General features: G+C 32.9%; 1 protein-coding gene across 2 annotated transcripts; it reads left to right on the top strand.

Moving 5' to 3' along the window:
* The first annotated feature begins 4,977 nt into the window (after positions 1–4,977).
* On the top strand, positions 4,978–17,989 carry LOC131626338 (sister chromatid cohesion protein PDS5 homolog A-like). Of its 2 annotated transcripts, none has more exons than XM_058897173.1 (33): positions 4,978–5,237; positions 6,229–6,432; positions 6,587–6,768; positions 7,202–7,328; positions 7,419–7,637; positions 7,879–8,095; positions 8,182–8,327; positions 8,436–8,578; positions 9,041–9,190; positions 9,272–9,320; positions 9,405–9,596; positions 11,240–11,422; positions 11,948–12,102; positions 12,179–12,305; positions 12,383–12,532; positions 12,628–12,681; positions 12,830–12,966; positions 13,039–13,156; positions 13,322–13,456; positions 13,553–13,749; positions 14,003–14,159; positions 14,251–14,397; positions 14,590–14,664; positions 14,751–15,341; positions 15,433–15,540; positions 15,639–15,718; positions 16,088–16,139; positions 16,250–16,336; positions 16,454–16,476; positions 16,559–16,606; positions 16,693–16,847; positions 17,004–17,401; positions 17,481–17,989. In XM_058897173.1, the coding sequence occupies exons 1-33, from the start codon at positions 5,145–5,147 to the stop codon at positions 17,526–17,528; spliced, it is 4,947 nt and encodes a 1,648-aa protein (XP_058753156.1). In that variant the 5' UTR covers positions 4,978–5,144; the 3' UTR covers positions 17,529–17,989. The 2 variants fall into 2 exon arrangements, with proteins under 2 accessions (XP_058753156.1, XP_058753154.1); XM_058897171.1 differs by having other exon boundaries at positions 16,451–16,476.
* Positions 17,990–18,389: the final 400 nt, after the last annotated feature.

The following is an 18,389-nucleotide window of genomic DNA, read 5'->3' as shown; positions in this document are numbered from 1 at the left end:
ACTTTGTTATTTGAGTCCATAATTTATTTGTTGGATGTCATGTTAATCATTTTTTATTTCTTCAGTGTTGGATATACGAGCATTTCCCCCACATTTGTGATAGGAGACTGCATTGTGTCTCAGCGATTGCTCCACTGACGAGGAGATAGAAGGGGGGGGGGGGCGACGCTTCGTGGTTGTGTTATGAAGTACAGGAGGAGACGTGATGCTTTGACAATAAATGATATAGTCTGGACACCATACAATATATACAACTATTACAAGGCATGAAATTGGTTTTGTAGTCAATAAAACCTGTCAATTTCAGTTCCAGCCTTTTGATAGTCATTGGTTAGCAATTAAAAGGATATTAAGGTACTTAAAAGGACACTACATCATAGCCATCTTCCACCCAACCTCCTATCTCCATTAAATGGATCACTAATTTAAGAGTCATGTGTTTTTCTAAGTTCTAATCTAATTTCTTGGTGGTCTAAGAAAAAACTCTAGTAGCTCGATCCAATACTGAAGCTAAGTTTAGAAAGAAGTTTACATGCAACAACCTCATGGCCTAGAGAGTAACGATACTACATTTGTTTGTAAATTGAACAAGGAAATTTATGGCCTGATGTAGGCACCCATTGTCTGGTTTGAAAGGCTCTATCAAGCTCTTCAATGCTTTGGGTTTATATCTAGCAGGTGTCACATTTTCCCTTCACATTCACCACATGTACATACACTATATTCATGTTAGTGTATGAAGATGAAATTATTGTTCTCGGTAACTCCTTTGCTCATATTCAAAAACTTATTCACAAGCTTAATGCATAGTTTGCTCTTAAGCAACTTGGCAAGTTAGAGTAATTCTTAGGAATTGAAATGAATCATCAAAAGAATGGCTCATTATTCTTATCTCAAACTAAGTACATCCAATATCTTTTAGTCAAAGCAAAGATGAGTGATGCCAATGGCATCCCTACCCTCATGATTTATATTCTTAAACTCTCAAAACATTAGTTGGATCATCTATATGACCACACCTTATACATATCGATTGTTGACACTCTTTAATACGCAATTATCCCTAGGCCTAAATTCAGTTTTGCAAAATCAATAAAGTCTGTCAATTTTTGTCTTAGCCTCTTGATAGTATTTGGGTAGCAATTAAAAGGATATTAAGGTACTTAAAAGCACACTCCATCATGGTCGTCTTCTTCATCCAGCTTCCACTTAGCCTTATATCTCCATTTAAAGGATCTCTAATGTTGACAGGGGTGCTGACCTAGATGGAAGAAATCCACTTCAGGTTCGTGTATTTTTCTAGGTCCCAATCTAATTTCTTGGTGGTCAAAGAAACAAACTCTAGTAGCTCGATCCAATACTAATGTTGAGTATATAAGGAAGTTTACATGCAAAACCTCCTTGCCTAAAGAGTATTGATACTACACTGGTTTGTATTAAAAAATTGGCAGTAATATTAATTGAGCCCGATCCAATTACTAATCTCTCTCTCTCTCTCTCTCTCTCCTTTCAATTTTTATGGATTTCTCTCTTTCTATTGAGTTTGGATCCTCTTCTTTCCTCTTTCCTTCTCCTTCACACAGAACAAATGTAAGATGCAAGAGAAAATAAATAAATAAATAAATTATAAATTAAAGAAGAGAGATGAAATATGAGAGATAGAGATAAATTAGTGAAGGAGAAAGTTGTAGAGAAAAGATCGAAGGAGAGGATCCAAACCATTTTCTATTAAATGATACTCCCTCAGTTCCTTTTTAAGTATCACTTTTCTAAAGAGATTTTGTTTCTTTTTAAATTGTCATTTTCAAATTTCAAAGTAGCATTATTTGCAATTCTGTCAAAACGGTCCTTAGTTATTTATTATAAAGAAAGAAAAAAGTAAAAAAAATTAATAAAAAATAAAGGGTATTATAGATGAAGGAACACTTATTATTCGAAAAGTTATCAAATTGGTTAGTTTTATTGATATTTGTACAAAATCGGAGGAAGTTCCTCTTTGAAACTTTATGTTTAATCAATGTGAAATTTGAGTTTCTCTCAATAATATTAATAGGCAAATTGTTGGAGGCAACAATCAGGGGGTCAACGAGGGAGCACTTTTTAACTTGGGACACACATTTGTGAGAGACACACTACATATTCACCAAAAATCTTAAGGTAATAGGTGTGTGGATTATGTCAGTTATAAAGTGTCCAATCTTCCTTTTTTCTAATCAAGTGTAATTAAAAAAGAGAAGATTGAGAACTTTATAAGTGAGAAAACCCACACATATTACCTTGAGGTTTTGGGTGAATATGTGGTGTGTATGCCACAAAGGTGTGCCCCACGTTAAAAAGTGCTCCCTCGTTGACCCCCTGATTGTTGCCTCCACAATAATATCACGAGCCTTTTTGGTTTCAAGTGAAGGGAAATGTATGTGGAAGAAAGAGCATAGACTCACACTTGAGGGGGAGTGTTGAGAATCAAGTGTGAGTAAGAAGTCCCACATTAATAATTAGAAAGGAAAGATTGAAAACTTTATGAGTGAGATGACCCACGTACCTATCACCTTAAGGTTTCAGGTGAATATGTGATGTGTCTCTCGCATAAATGTGTCTAAAGTGTAAAATGCTTTATCGTGCTGACCTCCGATTATCTCCAAGACAAATCATAATGTTATAAAAGATATAATAATATAGAATAAAAAATACAAAAAAGAAATAAAATAATAATAAATAATATAGTTAATGATAAATCAATCTTTTTACAAATATATGCAATTTTTTAAGAATAACCTAGTATTAATATATTCTTCATAATAAAAAAATTATTTCATACATATTTTTTCATAAAAGTTTGATTAGTCCTTTATTTAATCACATATATAAATAAAAAATTAATATTATATTTGTGACTAAATATTTTTAGACTTACATAGGGTTCTGATTCTTGTAAGTTAACGAGTTTTTGCATTTAATCCTTACATTTTTTTAAAGTTTGAATCTCTATATCTCAATTTTTTGTTGGCGTTGGTCCATGATGTTAAAATTCGAACTCTAGACCTCTTACTCACAAGATGTATGCTTCTCCACTAAGGCACATATTATCTTTAGTTAATATTTGTAATGCATATGTATATAATATGTATATAATGGATATTAGCAGCAAATATTTATTGAAGTAGTAGTAAATTGTCTTTTATACATTAATGTTAAGTTTTGTTTAAAATTCTAAATAGTAATATTTAAATATAATTAAGGCTTAAATGCACTTTTGGTTCATGTAAGTTAGCGAGTTTTTGATTTTCGTCTCTGTAAGTTTTTTTTGTTTAAGTCTCTATATTTCACTTTCGCGTTCGTTTTAGTCCCTAAAATCAAAATTCGCAGGAAATTTCGTAGGAATATCCGCAGGAAACCTGCAGATTTTTCTGCGGATTTTGGCTTTAGGAACTAAGCCTCAAGCAAAAAGTAAGATATAAAGACTCAAACCAAAAAAAAAAAGTTACAGAAACAAAAATAAAAAACTCGCAAACTCACAGAAACCAAAAGTGCATTTAAACCTATAATTAAATTATGATTAAAATATTTTACGTTGAAAAAATTGTGTTGCGTTTTTTTTGACATGAAATTTTTTAAATGGATTGTATTAAATTTTGTTTAAAATATTAAATAGTAATGTTAAATATAGTTAAATAATAATTAAAATATTTAATTAACTATGTAATACACAAAATAGTTGAACTAAATTATTTATTTTAACTATTTAATATTTAAAATAATTAGTTTATTTTGATTACTAGTTTATTAATATTTTAACTATTTAATAGTTAAAATAATTAATTTATTAAATAATTAAAATAATTATTTTAAAGATTAAATAATGTTTTGGTTATTATAAATTAGCGAGTTTTCCCTTAAATTTCTTTTTAGTCCGAGTCTTTAAAAAATATTATTAAAATAATTAGTTTATTAAATATTTAAAATAATTATACTATTAAATAATTTAATGTCAAAGAAATAGTTTAATTAAATTACTAAATAGTTTAAGGGTCATGCTAACGAGTGTCACGGGGACACTGGTTAAGCATTCTTAATAAAAAAAATATTTTATATTCAATGCATTGGATATTCTCAATATTTTTTTTTCGAAAATTAATTATTCATATTTTCAATGCATCGAATACATATATTTTAGATAAAAAATTTATCTTTTTAATTTATTAAATAATGCTCCACTTATCTTTTTAATTGCTTAATCATTGCCCCCACGACACTTGTTAGCGTTACCCATTGTTTAATTATTAAATAAAACACAATCTTTTTTCAACGCAAAATATCTTAATCATTATTTAATCATAATTAACATTACTAAACACAAAAACTCATTAACTTAGAAGGAGTACAAAAACTATTTAAGTAATATTTTTAATATAATATGCGTCATACTTATAATACAAAAATCAATATAAAATCCATTAAATAATAAATATTTATAATAATATCATTTATAGTAATATATATTAAATTTGGCATAATTAATTTTTTCTTAATAACCAAATAACTTAAATAAAATATTTTTCATGACACATAATAAATATGATTTATAATTTTATACACAATGAGTTTTGGGAATCTAGAAATAATGTAGCAGTACAAAAAAATCTGTTCACAAACCCAATTAAAAAGTTTGCTTCATTAAATAATCCGTGGCTTAATCTCTACTAGAATAAAAAAAATAGATTCGCTTTTATTACTAGTACTAAATTACTAAAAAGCCCCCATCACATCACATAAATGAAAATAAACAGCTGGTTATTAAAATTTAAATAAACAAATCCAAGTACAGCAAAAAAAAAAATTTAAAGAAAAGGAAAGATCCAAAAGTCACAAAAAGAGCGGCATTAATATATTTAATATTATTAACAAATAAAAATTAATTGCAGAAAATATATCTTACTTTTATTTACGAAAAAAAGCACGTGAAATATTTGATACTAGAAATTTAGAGTAAATTTCGGTTGGTGTTCGAAAAACGTAACACAACAAAACCCTCTTTCTTCTTTTCTTCTTTGTCTTACAATTTCAATTTTCTTTCTTCATTCTCGTCTCATTGAACTCCATGAAATAGCAGAGAAACGGCATCGTTTGACCGAGAGTGAGCAACTATGGCTGAAAAGGGTTACCTGCAACTGAAGGAGCTAGGATCCAAGCTCGAAATCGTTCCATCTTCCAAAGACTCTCTCGTCAAGCTCTTGAAGGTTTTTGCTTTTTTTCTTTCAATTTGAATATTGTTTAACAATTTTGTGTTGGTTATATCGTTTGTTTGATTCATAGGTTAAGGTCATAGAAGAAGAGCGATAGTGAAAGTTATGCGGCAATTTTGATTTTGTAGGAAAATTGAATTTAGCTTTAGTGTCTTAAATTCGTTAGGGTTGGTTTATAAGCTAGAACAGTAGATGTTAGTTATTTATGTTAGATTGTTAGTAGGTCTTTCTGGAATTGGAAATAACTGTTAGTAGATTTATTACTATACTTGTGGAGGTGAGATTTGTGTTGATTTTGAGCAAGCTTCTGAAGAATCCACTGAGTTAGGTTAATTTTTTTTTCGTCGTGGAGGTGGATTATTTTAAATGTATGCTGCTGACTCGGGAGAAATTGGGATTTGTAGTTATTGTTTGGCGTAGTTTAGGTTTAAACGGGAATTGATACACATATTATAAATTGAAACTGGTATGTATTGTTTGTTATTGAGTAGAAGGAAAGAAGTCAGAGTAGAAGGGAATGATTGGGAATGAGGGATTGTAGATGGAATTGAACAGTAGTTTATGAACGAGGGATTTTTTTTTTAATGGGAATAGGCCCCGCTTGGATTGATTACTAATTACGAGAGATTGTCAATTAAAATGAATTCTATGTTCATTACTTATGAAAAAGTTCATGTATGTTTATAGGTGTTTATCGAGTAGTCATTAAATGAGGGAGTTTTTGAAGAATTGAGATGCAGCGGCTAATTTTGATTAATATACAAGAAGCTATTATCTAAAATTTTATTAAGATTTTGTAATAGTTAGTTATCCTTAGGTGTTTGTGGAGAGTTTATCCCAACTGACTCTTAGTCTTGTGAAATTAGTTTGTTAGAAAGCTACTGGTTCAATGACACTTAATATTTAGTATTTTAGTATTTGTAATTGTGGAGAGTTTATTAGCTTCCCTCTCCCCTCACCCCTCAAAATGTTTTTTCTTATGCAGCAAGCAACCACATGCCTTGCTGAGTTGGATCAATCACCTTTGACTACAACACGGGATTCAATGAATCCCTTTTTTAATGCAATTGTTAAGCCGGCATTGTTGAAGCACCAAGATAAGGATGTCAAACTTCTGGTTGCAACATGTATTAGTGAGATAACTCGGATCACCGCACCTGAAGCTCCTTATAATGATGAAATTTTAAAGGTGTCTTTCTTTTACTTAGACTATCTACTTATAATTCATTTTATTATTCACAATTTAAAAGGGAAATTATTCCCCTTTTGGTTTACGCCAAGTAAATGTTGGAACATTGTTTATGATTCTCCTTTATCCTAATCTATGTTAAATCTCTTTACAGGATACCTTTAGATTGACTGTGAGCACTTTTAGTGGTCTAAGTGATACTAGTGGTGCATCCTTTGGACGGAGAGTTGTTATATTGGAGACTCTTGCAAAGTATAGGTCGTGTGTTGTGATGTTGGACCTTGAATGTGATGATTTGGTCTATGAAATATTCAGTACTTTTGTTGCGGTTGCCAGGTTTGTTTATTATAAAATCTTACAATTCATTGTCATTTGTGGGCTGTTGTTAATAACTCATAAATACGGTTCCCTGAAAGTTCTGCTATTCACTTTCAACATTGCAAACTCGACATCTTGATTTTTTTTCTTATAGTTCCTATTTTCTTTTACGTGGTCATATAATTAATCATAAATGAATTGAAGATAATTAGACAAAATATACATCTTTGCTTAGTTGGAATAAGTAATGTATTGCTATTTATTATTAAAAAAAACAAAGTCATGTATTGCTATATTCAGTCTCCAGCTAGTGGGACAAGGCTCTATTATCATTGTTGAAACTTTAAAATGTTAGCCTATTTCTTGTAGGCCAAATTTTCTATGTTTATTTTTGGTAAAAAATCCTCTTAGGATTAATCAGTGCTGACCATATATTTTGTTTCATGCTTAGAGATGATCATCCAGAAAGTGTCCTGTCATCCATGCAAACTATAATGGTGGTTCTCTTAGAAGAAAGTGAGGATGTTCGTGAGGATCTGTTATCTATTTTACTTTCTACATTAGGCCGTGGAAATAAAGTATGTACTTTTATAATTTTTTTTTCCTGTTGAAGGCAGATAAGTTCTATTATTTTTTATGAAACATTATTTTTGAAATTTTGATTCCAGGATGTTACTATGGCTGCAAGAAGACTTGCCATGAATGTCATACAGCAATGCATGGGAAGACTTGAACCTAGCATTAAACAACTTTTGCTATCGTTAATGGCTGGAGATAGCAAGCTAGTGAACAATCAAATTGAATACCATGGAATTATCTATGATCTGTATTGCTGTGCTCCTCAGATCCTATTTGGAGTTCTCCCTTATGTGACCGGAGAGCTACTGGTAATTGGTGTTTTATTGACTTTGAGCAATACCATGTATCTTCCTTGTTATAATCTTAGGGCCACCTTAATTTTATTAATATATTTATGCTTTGTGGAGATTCTGAGTTTTGAAATGTATAAAGTTTTAATATCAGTCATTTTGGCCTATTTGTCCTTGTTAATTTTTTTGATTTTGGTTAATTGTAATTTTTGTTCTTATTTGATGTATGGTTTTTTACTTGTTGTCTGCAAATTCGTAGACTGACCAGTTGGAAACCCGTTTGAAAGCAATGAACCTGGTTGGCGATATGATTTCTATTCCTGGAACTTCCATTCCTGAAGCATTTCAGCCTATATTTTCAGAATTCTTGAAGAGGTTGTCTGATAGAGTTGTTGAGGTTCGCATGTCTGCCCTTGAGCATGTAAAGAACTGTCTGCTGTTGAATCCTTTTAGAGCCGAAGCTTCTCAAATATTATGTGAGTGCGCATAACAAGGAAATTTAGTCAGTATTGTTTTTTAATCTTTAAATTGAATCTGCTGATTTTATTTGAGTTTTACTTAGCTGCCCTTTGCGAACGGCTGATGGATTTTGATGAAAATGTTCGAAAGCGTGTTGTGGCTGTTATATGTGATGTGGCATGTCATGCCCTAAATGCAATTCCACTTGAAACGGTGAAACTTGTAGCGGAACGGCTTCGCGATAAATCTGTATGTATATCTAAATTTTGTTATTTATTTATTTATATTTTCGTGATAAATCTGTTTGTTGATTTCGACTATGGTATCTCATTTCCCTTTTTTACTTTAAATTTGCAGCTACTTGTTAAAAAGTATACTATGGAGAGGTTGGCTGAAGTGTTTAGAGTTTATTGTGAGAAAAGCTGTGACACAGCCAATCTCAATGAATATTACTGGATTCCTGGGAAGATCGTTAGATGTTTCTATGACAAGGATTTCAGGTGAAACGCCTGTGCTAAATTCTTTAACATCTTTGCCATTATTTGCGTCATGTTCGTCATTAGTTTTGGATATTGGTTTTTGTGTTAGCAATAATGACCAATTAAAATTTTGTAAACCTTTTTTCAGTTGGAATGTTTATGTTTTATACCTAAAGATTTGTCAGTCTATTCACTGTTAGATAAGGACAATGACTTACATGTGGTAGTCTGCTGCTTTGACTTGTATTTCTTTTCTCTCAATAGAATAACCTTTTTCAGTTTTCACGTACTTTTCTACTAAAGTAGGAAGAGTTGGACACACTGACAGTGAATATTGTTTTGTTTTAATGATAGAATTGTTTTCTCACGAGTTTGTTTCTTTATTTTTCCTGTTTGGTTTGATTTTCAACTTCTCATTTCTACTTTTTTCATGTTATAAGCGTTCTAATCATATGCGTTTTTCCTGTTCATTTCTTTATGCAGATCTGATATAATTGAGTCTATTTTATGTGGATCCCTATTTCCAGTAGAGTTTTCGATTAGTGATATTGTTAAACATTGGGTTGGGATTTTCTCTGGATTTGATAAAGTGGAGGTCAAGGCTCTTGAAAAGATATTAGAGCAGAAACAAAGGTAAGCTTGGTTGACTTCTCTGGTTTCTTAATATCATTAAGCAAAAAAAGTTTCATTTGTTTGGTATTTCTTTGGTAACAGGTTACAGCAAGAGATGCAAAAGTATCTGTCTATAAGACAGATGCATCAGGTATGTGACTCTGAAAGTTGGAAAAGATGAACATATCATATGAAATTCGATGACACAACGGAATTGATTCTTATTTAAATGCAGGAAAAAGATGTTCCTGAGGTCCAAAAAAAGATTATTTTCTGTTTCAGAGTAATGTCCCATTTGTTTGCTGACCCCATAAAGGCTGAAGAGAGTTTCCAGGTTCTTGATCAATTAAAAGATGCTAATATTTGGAAGATTTTGGCAGCTCTTGTCGATCCAAATACTAGCCTCCATCAAGCACGCTCCTATCGGGTAACATAATCAGTGATTGATAGATATTTTTTCAGGAATGCATATTTTGGATAATCATTCTTAAAATTTGGGTTGGGCCTAACACAACCTTATAAAATCGGCTTACAATTTCTAGGCTATATATTGTCTCATGTAGGACTCTTTACACACCCCCTCACGCCCATATTTTTTCAGGAATGCGTATTTTGGATAATCATTCTTAAAATTTGGGTTGGGCCTAACACAACCTTATAAAATCGGCTTACAATTTCTAGGCTATATATTGTCTCATGTAGGACTCTTTACACACCTCCTCACGCCCAACCCTATTCGGTTTGGTGCGTGGATGTAAATGGTGGATAACCCGATAGCGGAAATCTGATAACAGGTGGCCCATCAAATCTTGAACCAGACTCTGATGCCATCTTAGAATTTGGGTTGGGCCTAACTCAACCTTACAAACCCGACTTGTAAGGTGAAGATTGCCCCACTTATAAACATATTTCCAAGCTATATATTGTCTCAAGTGGGACTCTTAACAACCATGGCTACAAACTGTATAGATATTAGTCTTTGAAGTGAATATATGAGCTAAATCTATGAACCTGATGCTCAATTCCTAGGATATAGATAATTTACAATCATTTCTTGCATTAGGGTGCTTACCTTCTCTTTTTTTTTTATTTATTTTTTATTTCTGATTTTTACCCTTTCGCTGCACTATCATTAATTGCCACCTGCACTTGCTTTTTTGCGCTTTTTGGCTATGAATTTGTTTAGTTATTCTTTCTCTTTGCCAGTATTATATTGTCAATGTTAAGAGTCCCACATCGGACAATATATGACCTGCACATTATAATCTTCGCACAAACCCTAGGTTGTTAATCTCAGATAGCGGTGCGTAGCGCCGGACCTCCCAAATGCTATAGCGGCATAGCGGGATGACCGCTATTGTGAGCTTTTAAAAATCAAGGTAAATACTTAATATGAAAACATAAATACTAAAATAGGTTCCAACAACATACATAAATACTAAAAATAGGTTCCAACAACATTCATAATGAATCATTTCTTGCATTAGGGTGCTTACCTTCTCTTTTTTTTTTTTATTTATTTTTTATTTCTGATTTTTACCCTTTCGCTGCACTATCATTAATTGCCACCTGCACTTACTTTTTTGCGCTTTTTGGCTATGAATTTGTTTAGTTATTCTTTCTCTTTGCCAGTATTATATTGTCAATGTTAAGAGTCCCACATCGGACAATATATGGCCTGCACATTATAATCTTCGCACAAACCTCCACTACATGATTAACTACTGAACTGGCAACCAGCTTAATCTATAATTAATGCCAACATTCCAACGAGCTTCGGAATTTGAGACTACTTCATCTGTCTCTGGATATACTTTCCTGTAGCCGTTATGAACATTGTTTCCAGGTGTCAATAAGATGAACTGCATATATTCAGTGCTAAAATTTCAAACAAATCATGTGTATGAGGGATCTATACTCTATACTATGGAACAATATTTCAAGTTTCAACATCTAAATGTTAGCCTTGTTATTGTGTGTTTTTGTAAATAAATATCATAGTTACTAGTTAGAGAAAGAATGTGTACCTTGGACTTTGATAAATTTTGTTTATTTATTTCTTATCTGCAGGAGAATTTGCTTACAATACTTGGCGTAAAACACCGTCTCTATGAATTTCTGAATACATTCTCTATGAAGTGCTCCTACGTGCTTTTCAACAAGGAGCATGTAAAAGAAATTTTTGTACAAATAGTAACTCAAAAATCTGGAGAGAATGCTCAGCGTACACAGTCTAACATGAATTTATTGGTGGTAAGCGCATGTCATTTTTAGGGTTTTGGCCTGTTGCACGTGGTTTGTTACCAATTTATCCATGAATTCTGCCACAAATAATAAATAAATAGTTTCCAGTTTTTTCTTGTAATGTTGCAAATCGTGTTTTATGTCGTTGCGTGATCTGATTAATTGGCATAAGCGGGCTTAGGATGACTGTGTATGATAGCTGCTGATTTATCCCCAAAACTTAAGCTGTTAGGAGAAAGGTCAGAAATGATTTTTATATATTTATTCTAAGGGTCTGTTTGATATGTATGGTAGGACCCCTAAATGGCTAACCTGATAGGAGAAGGTTAGAGAATAGTTTTTAGGTGCCATTGTCATTAGTTTAAATATTTGATACGGTTAGTTTTTCAGTATCCTTCTCTGATACTTCATTCTTAATTATTTCTGCTATGAAGCTGTGATGTGGTTTGGATCATCGTGGGCACGGGAATTAAGAATTTAAAAGAACAGTCTTTTCGTCCTTAAAATTAACTTGTAAATTGTAATAAACTGCAGATAATTGCTCGTTTCTGTCCATTGCTTCTTAATGGCAGTGAGGAGGAACTGGTGAATCTACTGAAGGATAACAATGATATTATTAAAGTAGGTGCTCTTAATGCTTTAGCCAAGGCCGGTGCTACTATTCGCAAACAACTTTCAGTAAAGTCAAGGTGCTGCTTTTAAATTTTTTAACCTTTAATTACATTTCTCTGTACAATTTTCTTACCATGTCCTTGTTTTATGTAGTTCGGTAGATCTTATGTTGGAGACATTATGTTTAGAAGGTAGTCGGAGGCAGGCAAAGTATGCTGTCCATGCATTGGGTGCGATAACAAAGGATGACGGCCTCAAGTCGCTTTCTGTTCTATACAAGGTTTCTATAGTTGATTCATTTATTTTAGACACACTCTTTTTCTCCCCCTTCTACTCTAATTTTTATAATCTATACAGAAACTAGTAAATATGCTAGAAGAAAAAACACATCTGCCTGCAGTACTGCAGTCCCTGGGGTGTATAGCGCAGACTGCAATGCCTGTTTTTGAAACTAGAGAGAATGAGATTAAAGAATTTATAATAAACAAGATTCTGAAAAGCGATGGTGTAAGCATTTTAAGTCCCTCTGAATGGTGTGCTAGTTTATAAAATTAACTGAGAAATATTTGATTATAATCTGAATGCATGCTTTTCCATTTCAGAAAGATCACACTAGAACTTCTTGGGGTGATAAAAGCGATCTTTGTATGTTGAAGGTTAGTAAGACATACTCTCTTCTGTATAAGATATTTAGGATACATTTTTATTCTTTAGTTACATTGCAAAATGCTTGACTTGGCTTCTTATTTGACATTTCATTCTATGTTTCTCCTTGTGCTCCATCTTTTTTGTTATTTGCTGCAGATATATGGTATTAAAACCTTAGTAAAGAGCTACCTGCCTTTCAATGATGCTCATGTTCGTATGGATATTGAGAGTCTTCTGGATATCCTTAGGCAGATGCTATCCTATGGTGAAATATCAGAAGACCTACAATCAAGGTATATAAGCTTCAGAGTTACATTTTTTATTGTCGGTTCAAATACAATGTACTCATTTATGCTTGCTTGCAGTCCAGTTGATAAGGCTCATTTGAGGCTTGCTTCCGCAAAGGCTGTTATTCGTTTGTCAAGGGTTTGGGATCAAAAGATACCCGTTGATCTTTTCTACTTAACTTTAAGAGTATCTGAGGTGGGTTTTTTTTCAAAAAAAATTCTTGAGCATTTATGACTTTTCACCACATTATTATCAGGATAAAAGACTTCTAGTTATTTGTAAAGGCATAAATGAATTTGATGAAATTTTCATTTCAATGTTGATGTAAATCAATCTCATTGTCTGCTTTTGAGTTTGCAGATAAACTTTCCTCAAGCTAAGAAGGTTTTTTTAGACAAAGTTCACCAATATGTTAAAGACCGCCTTTTGGATGCCAAATATGCTTGTGCTTTCTTATTCAACATATTTGGATCCAAGCCACATGAATTTGCAGAGGTGTGTTGGTGATACGCCGTCTCCTTTGCACTTGAAATTTTCCCGTTCTTTGTCATTAGTTTTGAGTTTTTGTATGGCTCCTCTTTATTTACGCAGGCTAAACAGAATCTGGCAGACATTATTCAAATGCACTACCAGGCGAAGGCACGACAAATTCCAGTGCAATCAGATGCAAGTTCTTTGACCATTTACCCGGAATACATTCTTCCATACCTCGTTCATACACTTGCTCATAACTCATGTCCCAGTGTTGAGGAGTGCAAGGATGTTGGAGCATATGATAATATATACCGGTACTATATTACTCACTTAAAATATCTCTGCTAAATCCATACTTAGATACTCATCAAAAAGGAAATGAAAAGACTCTAAATAATGAAAACAATTAACCAGGAACAGAAGGGCTGAAGGTGATTTAGTTTACTTTGATTTTATGACTTATATTAAAGTATATAATACTAATACTGGTTCTCATTAATTTGAATTTGAAAGATTTAAAGAATGCCACATGCTCTTCTAAATGTATATTCTGTTTTGAATTCTTAGGCAGTTGCACTTGATACTATCAATATTACTTCAACGAGATGAAGGTGCCAAATCAGAAGTAACCACTAACAAAGAAAAAGAAATTATATCTACTATCACTTCAATCTTTAAGAGTATCAAACTCTCCGAAGACACGGTTGACACTTCAAAGACAAAGGTTGAGAGTAATTTTGTTATTACTTTTAAATAGTTAAGTATTGCAAATTGTAATAGATTATAACTTACATCTTTGGTCAATGCATTTCCAGATTTCTCATGCAATATGTGACCTTGGCTTAGCAATAACTAAACGATTAGTGCAGAAGGATGTTGATCTGCAAGAGTTGTCCCATTTGGTGTCTCTACCTCCAATGCTATACAAAGCGGTTGAGAAGAAGGAAGGAGATGACACTATGGTATGCTATTTTTTGTTTGTTTTGGTATTTCCTGTATGTTAAGTATCCTTGTTCATATTCTTTAGATGCTTTTCTGAACACACTAGTCTTCTTTTGGTTGATGTATTCTTGAAATAAGCTGAACATTATTTATATTTACTTGATTTTAACATTTCTCCAATGATTTTAATTAATGGAACTGAATTCATCTAGCTGGTAAGTGAAGTGAAAAGCTGGATTGTGGACGATACCGCCTTGGCTCACTTTGAATCTCTTGAGCTAGAAATGGTATGTTTCATGCAACTGAAAAATTACCTAACAACTTCCTTTGCTTTTAAAATTTTGAAAACCATGTGATTCTTCTTTTATGTCAGGTTCAATCCCAATCAGCCGAGGATGAAGCTTCAAAGGATAATGAAGAAAACGAAGTACCTTTGGGAGTGATGTTGAAGCAAATCAAATCTCAGGTAATTAATGGAAAAAAGGTGAAAAAGATTAGGTCTGTGCCAGCTGAAACAGAAAAGCTTGAAAATGATTTTTCTAGCTTGAATACGGTCAGACAAATCAACTTGGATAACTTGGGGTCACCTAATGTTGAACAATGTAATGGTCATGAACATTCTTTAAGTAAGACAACACCAGAGGATCCAGAGCATGCTACAGGTCAAAAAAGAAAAACCAGTGAAACAACACCTGCTCCAGTGTCTAAACGTAGTAGGTCTTCCTCTGCTCGTGGTAAACTGAGATTATCAACTACTACATCAAAGGCATCTCGAAGAGTTTCAGGGGAAAACTCCCCTCGAGCAAAGTTAGTGTTGGATGCAGATATTAACACCGATACAGATAGTGATATGCAGAAAATAACGCTCAAAGACTTCTTAGTGTCCTCATTAAAACAAAAAGTTAAGGGCTCGGAAAGTTATCATAGTGATGAGTCGAATAAACATGATGAATATGACATGAAGGTACAAATCTTATCATGCACTAAAATTTGTGCTAATATAGGATGTAATTTCTCAATGTAGACTTCTACTTAATTTTTTGTCTCGGATGCAGAGTCATGATGATTTGGAACAAAGTGAAAAGACTACAAGTAATAATTCCAAGTCATCCACACGTTTTAGTAAGAAGAATAAAAGAAAAAGGACTGCAGGATTGACAAAGGTGAAATTTAATTACCAGCTTTCCCACTTTTTGTATGTCATAATTTGTGTTCCTTCCTTTACCTTTGGTCATGTTGTTTGATTCATTACCATCTACAGTGCTCAATGAAGAAAGGTGAAATTGATCCTGAAGATCTAATTGGTTGCAGAATTAAAATTTGGTGGCCTACGGACAAGAAGTAAGTAATTAAGATAAATTTTCAGGGAGCAGTTGCAGAACCAAACTAAATCATTTATGTCAATCATTCAAAGTTGTTTTTTTATTGATGGAAGCATTTTGGGCACATTTTCAAAGACGACCTTTCTTACAAATTCTGCCGTGTTCCTTCTGAATATGACTTTCTTATTTTGTTTATTTCTCAATTTCTTCAAGGTGCATTTGCTTGCATTAACTTCTGTTACATTCTAATTGGAACTGTAATTAGCATCTGGCACTCCACCTACCATGTTTCTTTTTACCCTAAAAAGAAATTTCAAAATTCGTAATTTCTTTTCTTGTCTACTGATTTTTCAAATGTAATTCTCATGTTGGTGTCAATGTTTTACAGATTTTATGGAGGAACTATCAAGTCTTATGATTGTTTAAAAAAGAAGCACGTGGTAAGCTAAATAATGCTGAACTTGCCCTCTGAATTTGGCACAAAGATTTCCGGCTTGCTATCTGCGTGTTATTTTCAATTCTGATGCACTTTACTGATGTCATGTGGAAGATATTATATGATGATGGAGATGTAGAAATACTTCGTTTGGACAAGGAGCGCTGGAATCTTTTGGACAAGGGCCGTAAATCTACTAAGGTCTCCACTTTCTCTTAAGTAATTGTACATTTTTCATTTTCCACTAGAAGATATCACTTATGCTTAATTAAAATCAGAGTATTTGATGTTTTTTTTTTATAAATTTCTTGCCAGAAGATAAAACGCTCATCACTTGCAACGTAAGTATTCCCTCAACAGGCTAATTGATTTTGCCTTATTCGAACTCCATTTCACAGACTAAAGTTCTTTATTGTTCTGTAGTTTCCGGCACAAACACAAGGGTTCACCAAGTAAAAAGAAAAAGAAAATGTGAGGTTAAACACTAAGATATTTACTACACATAGTTAATTTTATTTTATGTTCTAATCATTATAATTTGTATACCTTCCTTGTAGAGTTAATGATAAACAATCTCCAAGCAAGCCTGTAAAACCTAGAAAAAAAAATGCATCAAAAAGTGATATCCATCAAGAGGAGGCCAAAGAGACATCCGAGTCATCAAACCATGAAGAAACCATGACTTCCGAAGCTGCTGATGAGATGAACTCAGGTAACGCGTCTCTAAAGATTGCTAATTCAGTTTAGAAATGAATGTTAAACTTACACCTATGATATCTTCTAGCATTGATTATGCTTCCCCATTTGTGTCAATGACTTGTGCTTCATTTTTGTTTCATCTCTTTTTATCATGAATTTTATTTTCAAGGTGGTTCAGAAGAGGAACTGACATCAGGGTCCGATGAAATCACAACAAAGGGGAAGAAATCTAACAAGAAAGTGAGATCAGTTTCCAGAAAAAAGAAGCTCAAAAAAACCAAAAACTTTCGTAATATGGAAGAATCAGACGAAGACAAACAGGACTATAGTGAGAGGAGTTCTGAAGATAGAGATAGTGTCCCGCAATATAGCTCAGACGAGAGGAATGCTGATGAATCAACTGAAGCTTTGACGGAAAATGTTGACGATGAAGACGAATCGGAGTCTGAAGAGGATCAAGATAACAACGATGTGGGTGATAGTCCTGGAGAAACAGAGAAATCACATACAGAGCCATCAAGTCCTGATGACGCCAGCATTGCAGAGATTCCTGACGATGCTCCTCTGGTAAATAACTAAGCTATTGAATATTTTGTCTGTTTTCTAGTATTTGTTACAAGCTCATCATTGAGAATGATTGATACAGAGCAAATGGAAGTATCGAGCGGGGAAGAAAAGCTCAGGAAAGACGTGATGAGCAGTTAAAAGTTGCAGCTTGTGTCTCTCAAGATTACTGCAGAGGTGATGCTGTAAAAGTACAGGGGTCGACTTGGGTGAAGATAACTGCTGAATTGGAGATCTTTAGTAATTAACTTCACTAATAAATATGCTTTCTATACCTTGTTGTAGAATGTAAATTAACATCCGTCATTTCCACGTTCTAAAAGGAAAATTACAAGGTTTTATTAGGGTTATGTTCATGCTAAATGACCTTTTGTTAGTACAGGTGATAGGTTCAGCATATGATTCATTAAGGTGTCCACCCTTCCAACATAGATGATATAGTTGACAAGATATTCGACAATGTGTACAGCTATACGTGGGGATGTTTATTTATACCTCTAGACTGTTAACGGATGATGAGAACAACTCTTTAATTTGTATGGAATCATTGACTTTAAAACATGGCAAAGATCAAAATATCTTACTAAACCACCAACAGCATAGTGGTATTTAATTTAGCACCAACAGCATAGTGGTATTTAATTTAGCACGATATTCATGTTTTATAAATGGGTTAAATAAGTTTTTCGTCCGTATAAATATTGCAGTTTTTATTTTTAGTCCCTTCCTGTCTTTAGACAACCGTTTTTACAAAATAATCTTTGTCAAAACCAGCTAAAACCGTTGCCAAAATCCAAGAAGGACTAAAAATGAAATTACAATATTTATAAGGACAACAAATTTATTTAACTCATTATAATTTAAAATCTAACTCAAGTATTCGAATCATTATTGCACAAAATTGTGGATCTTGACAAGGAACAATTAGGGGGGGATTTAAGGGACACCAAAATGGTTTTAAAGAGGTATGGAGTTTCGATCTGAAAAGACA

Source organism: Vicia villosa, linkage group LG1 (assembly GCF_029867415.1).
Source record: "Vicia villosa cultivar HV-30 ecotype Madison, WI linkage group LG1, Vvil1.0, whole genome shotgun sequence".
Taxonomy (NCBI): domain Eukaryota; kingdom Viridiplantae; phylum Streptophyta; class Magnoliopsida; order Fabales; family Fabaceae; genus Vicia; species Vicia villosa.
The sequence above is the reverse complement of the archived record's forward strand: the minus strand, read 5'-3'. Positions and strand labels throughout refer to the sequence as shown.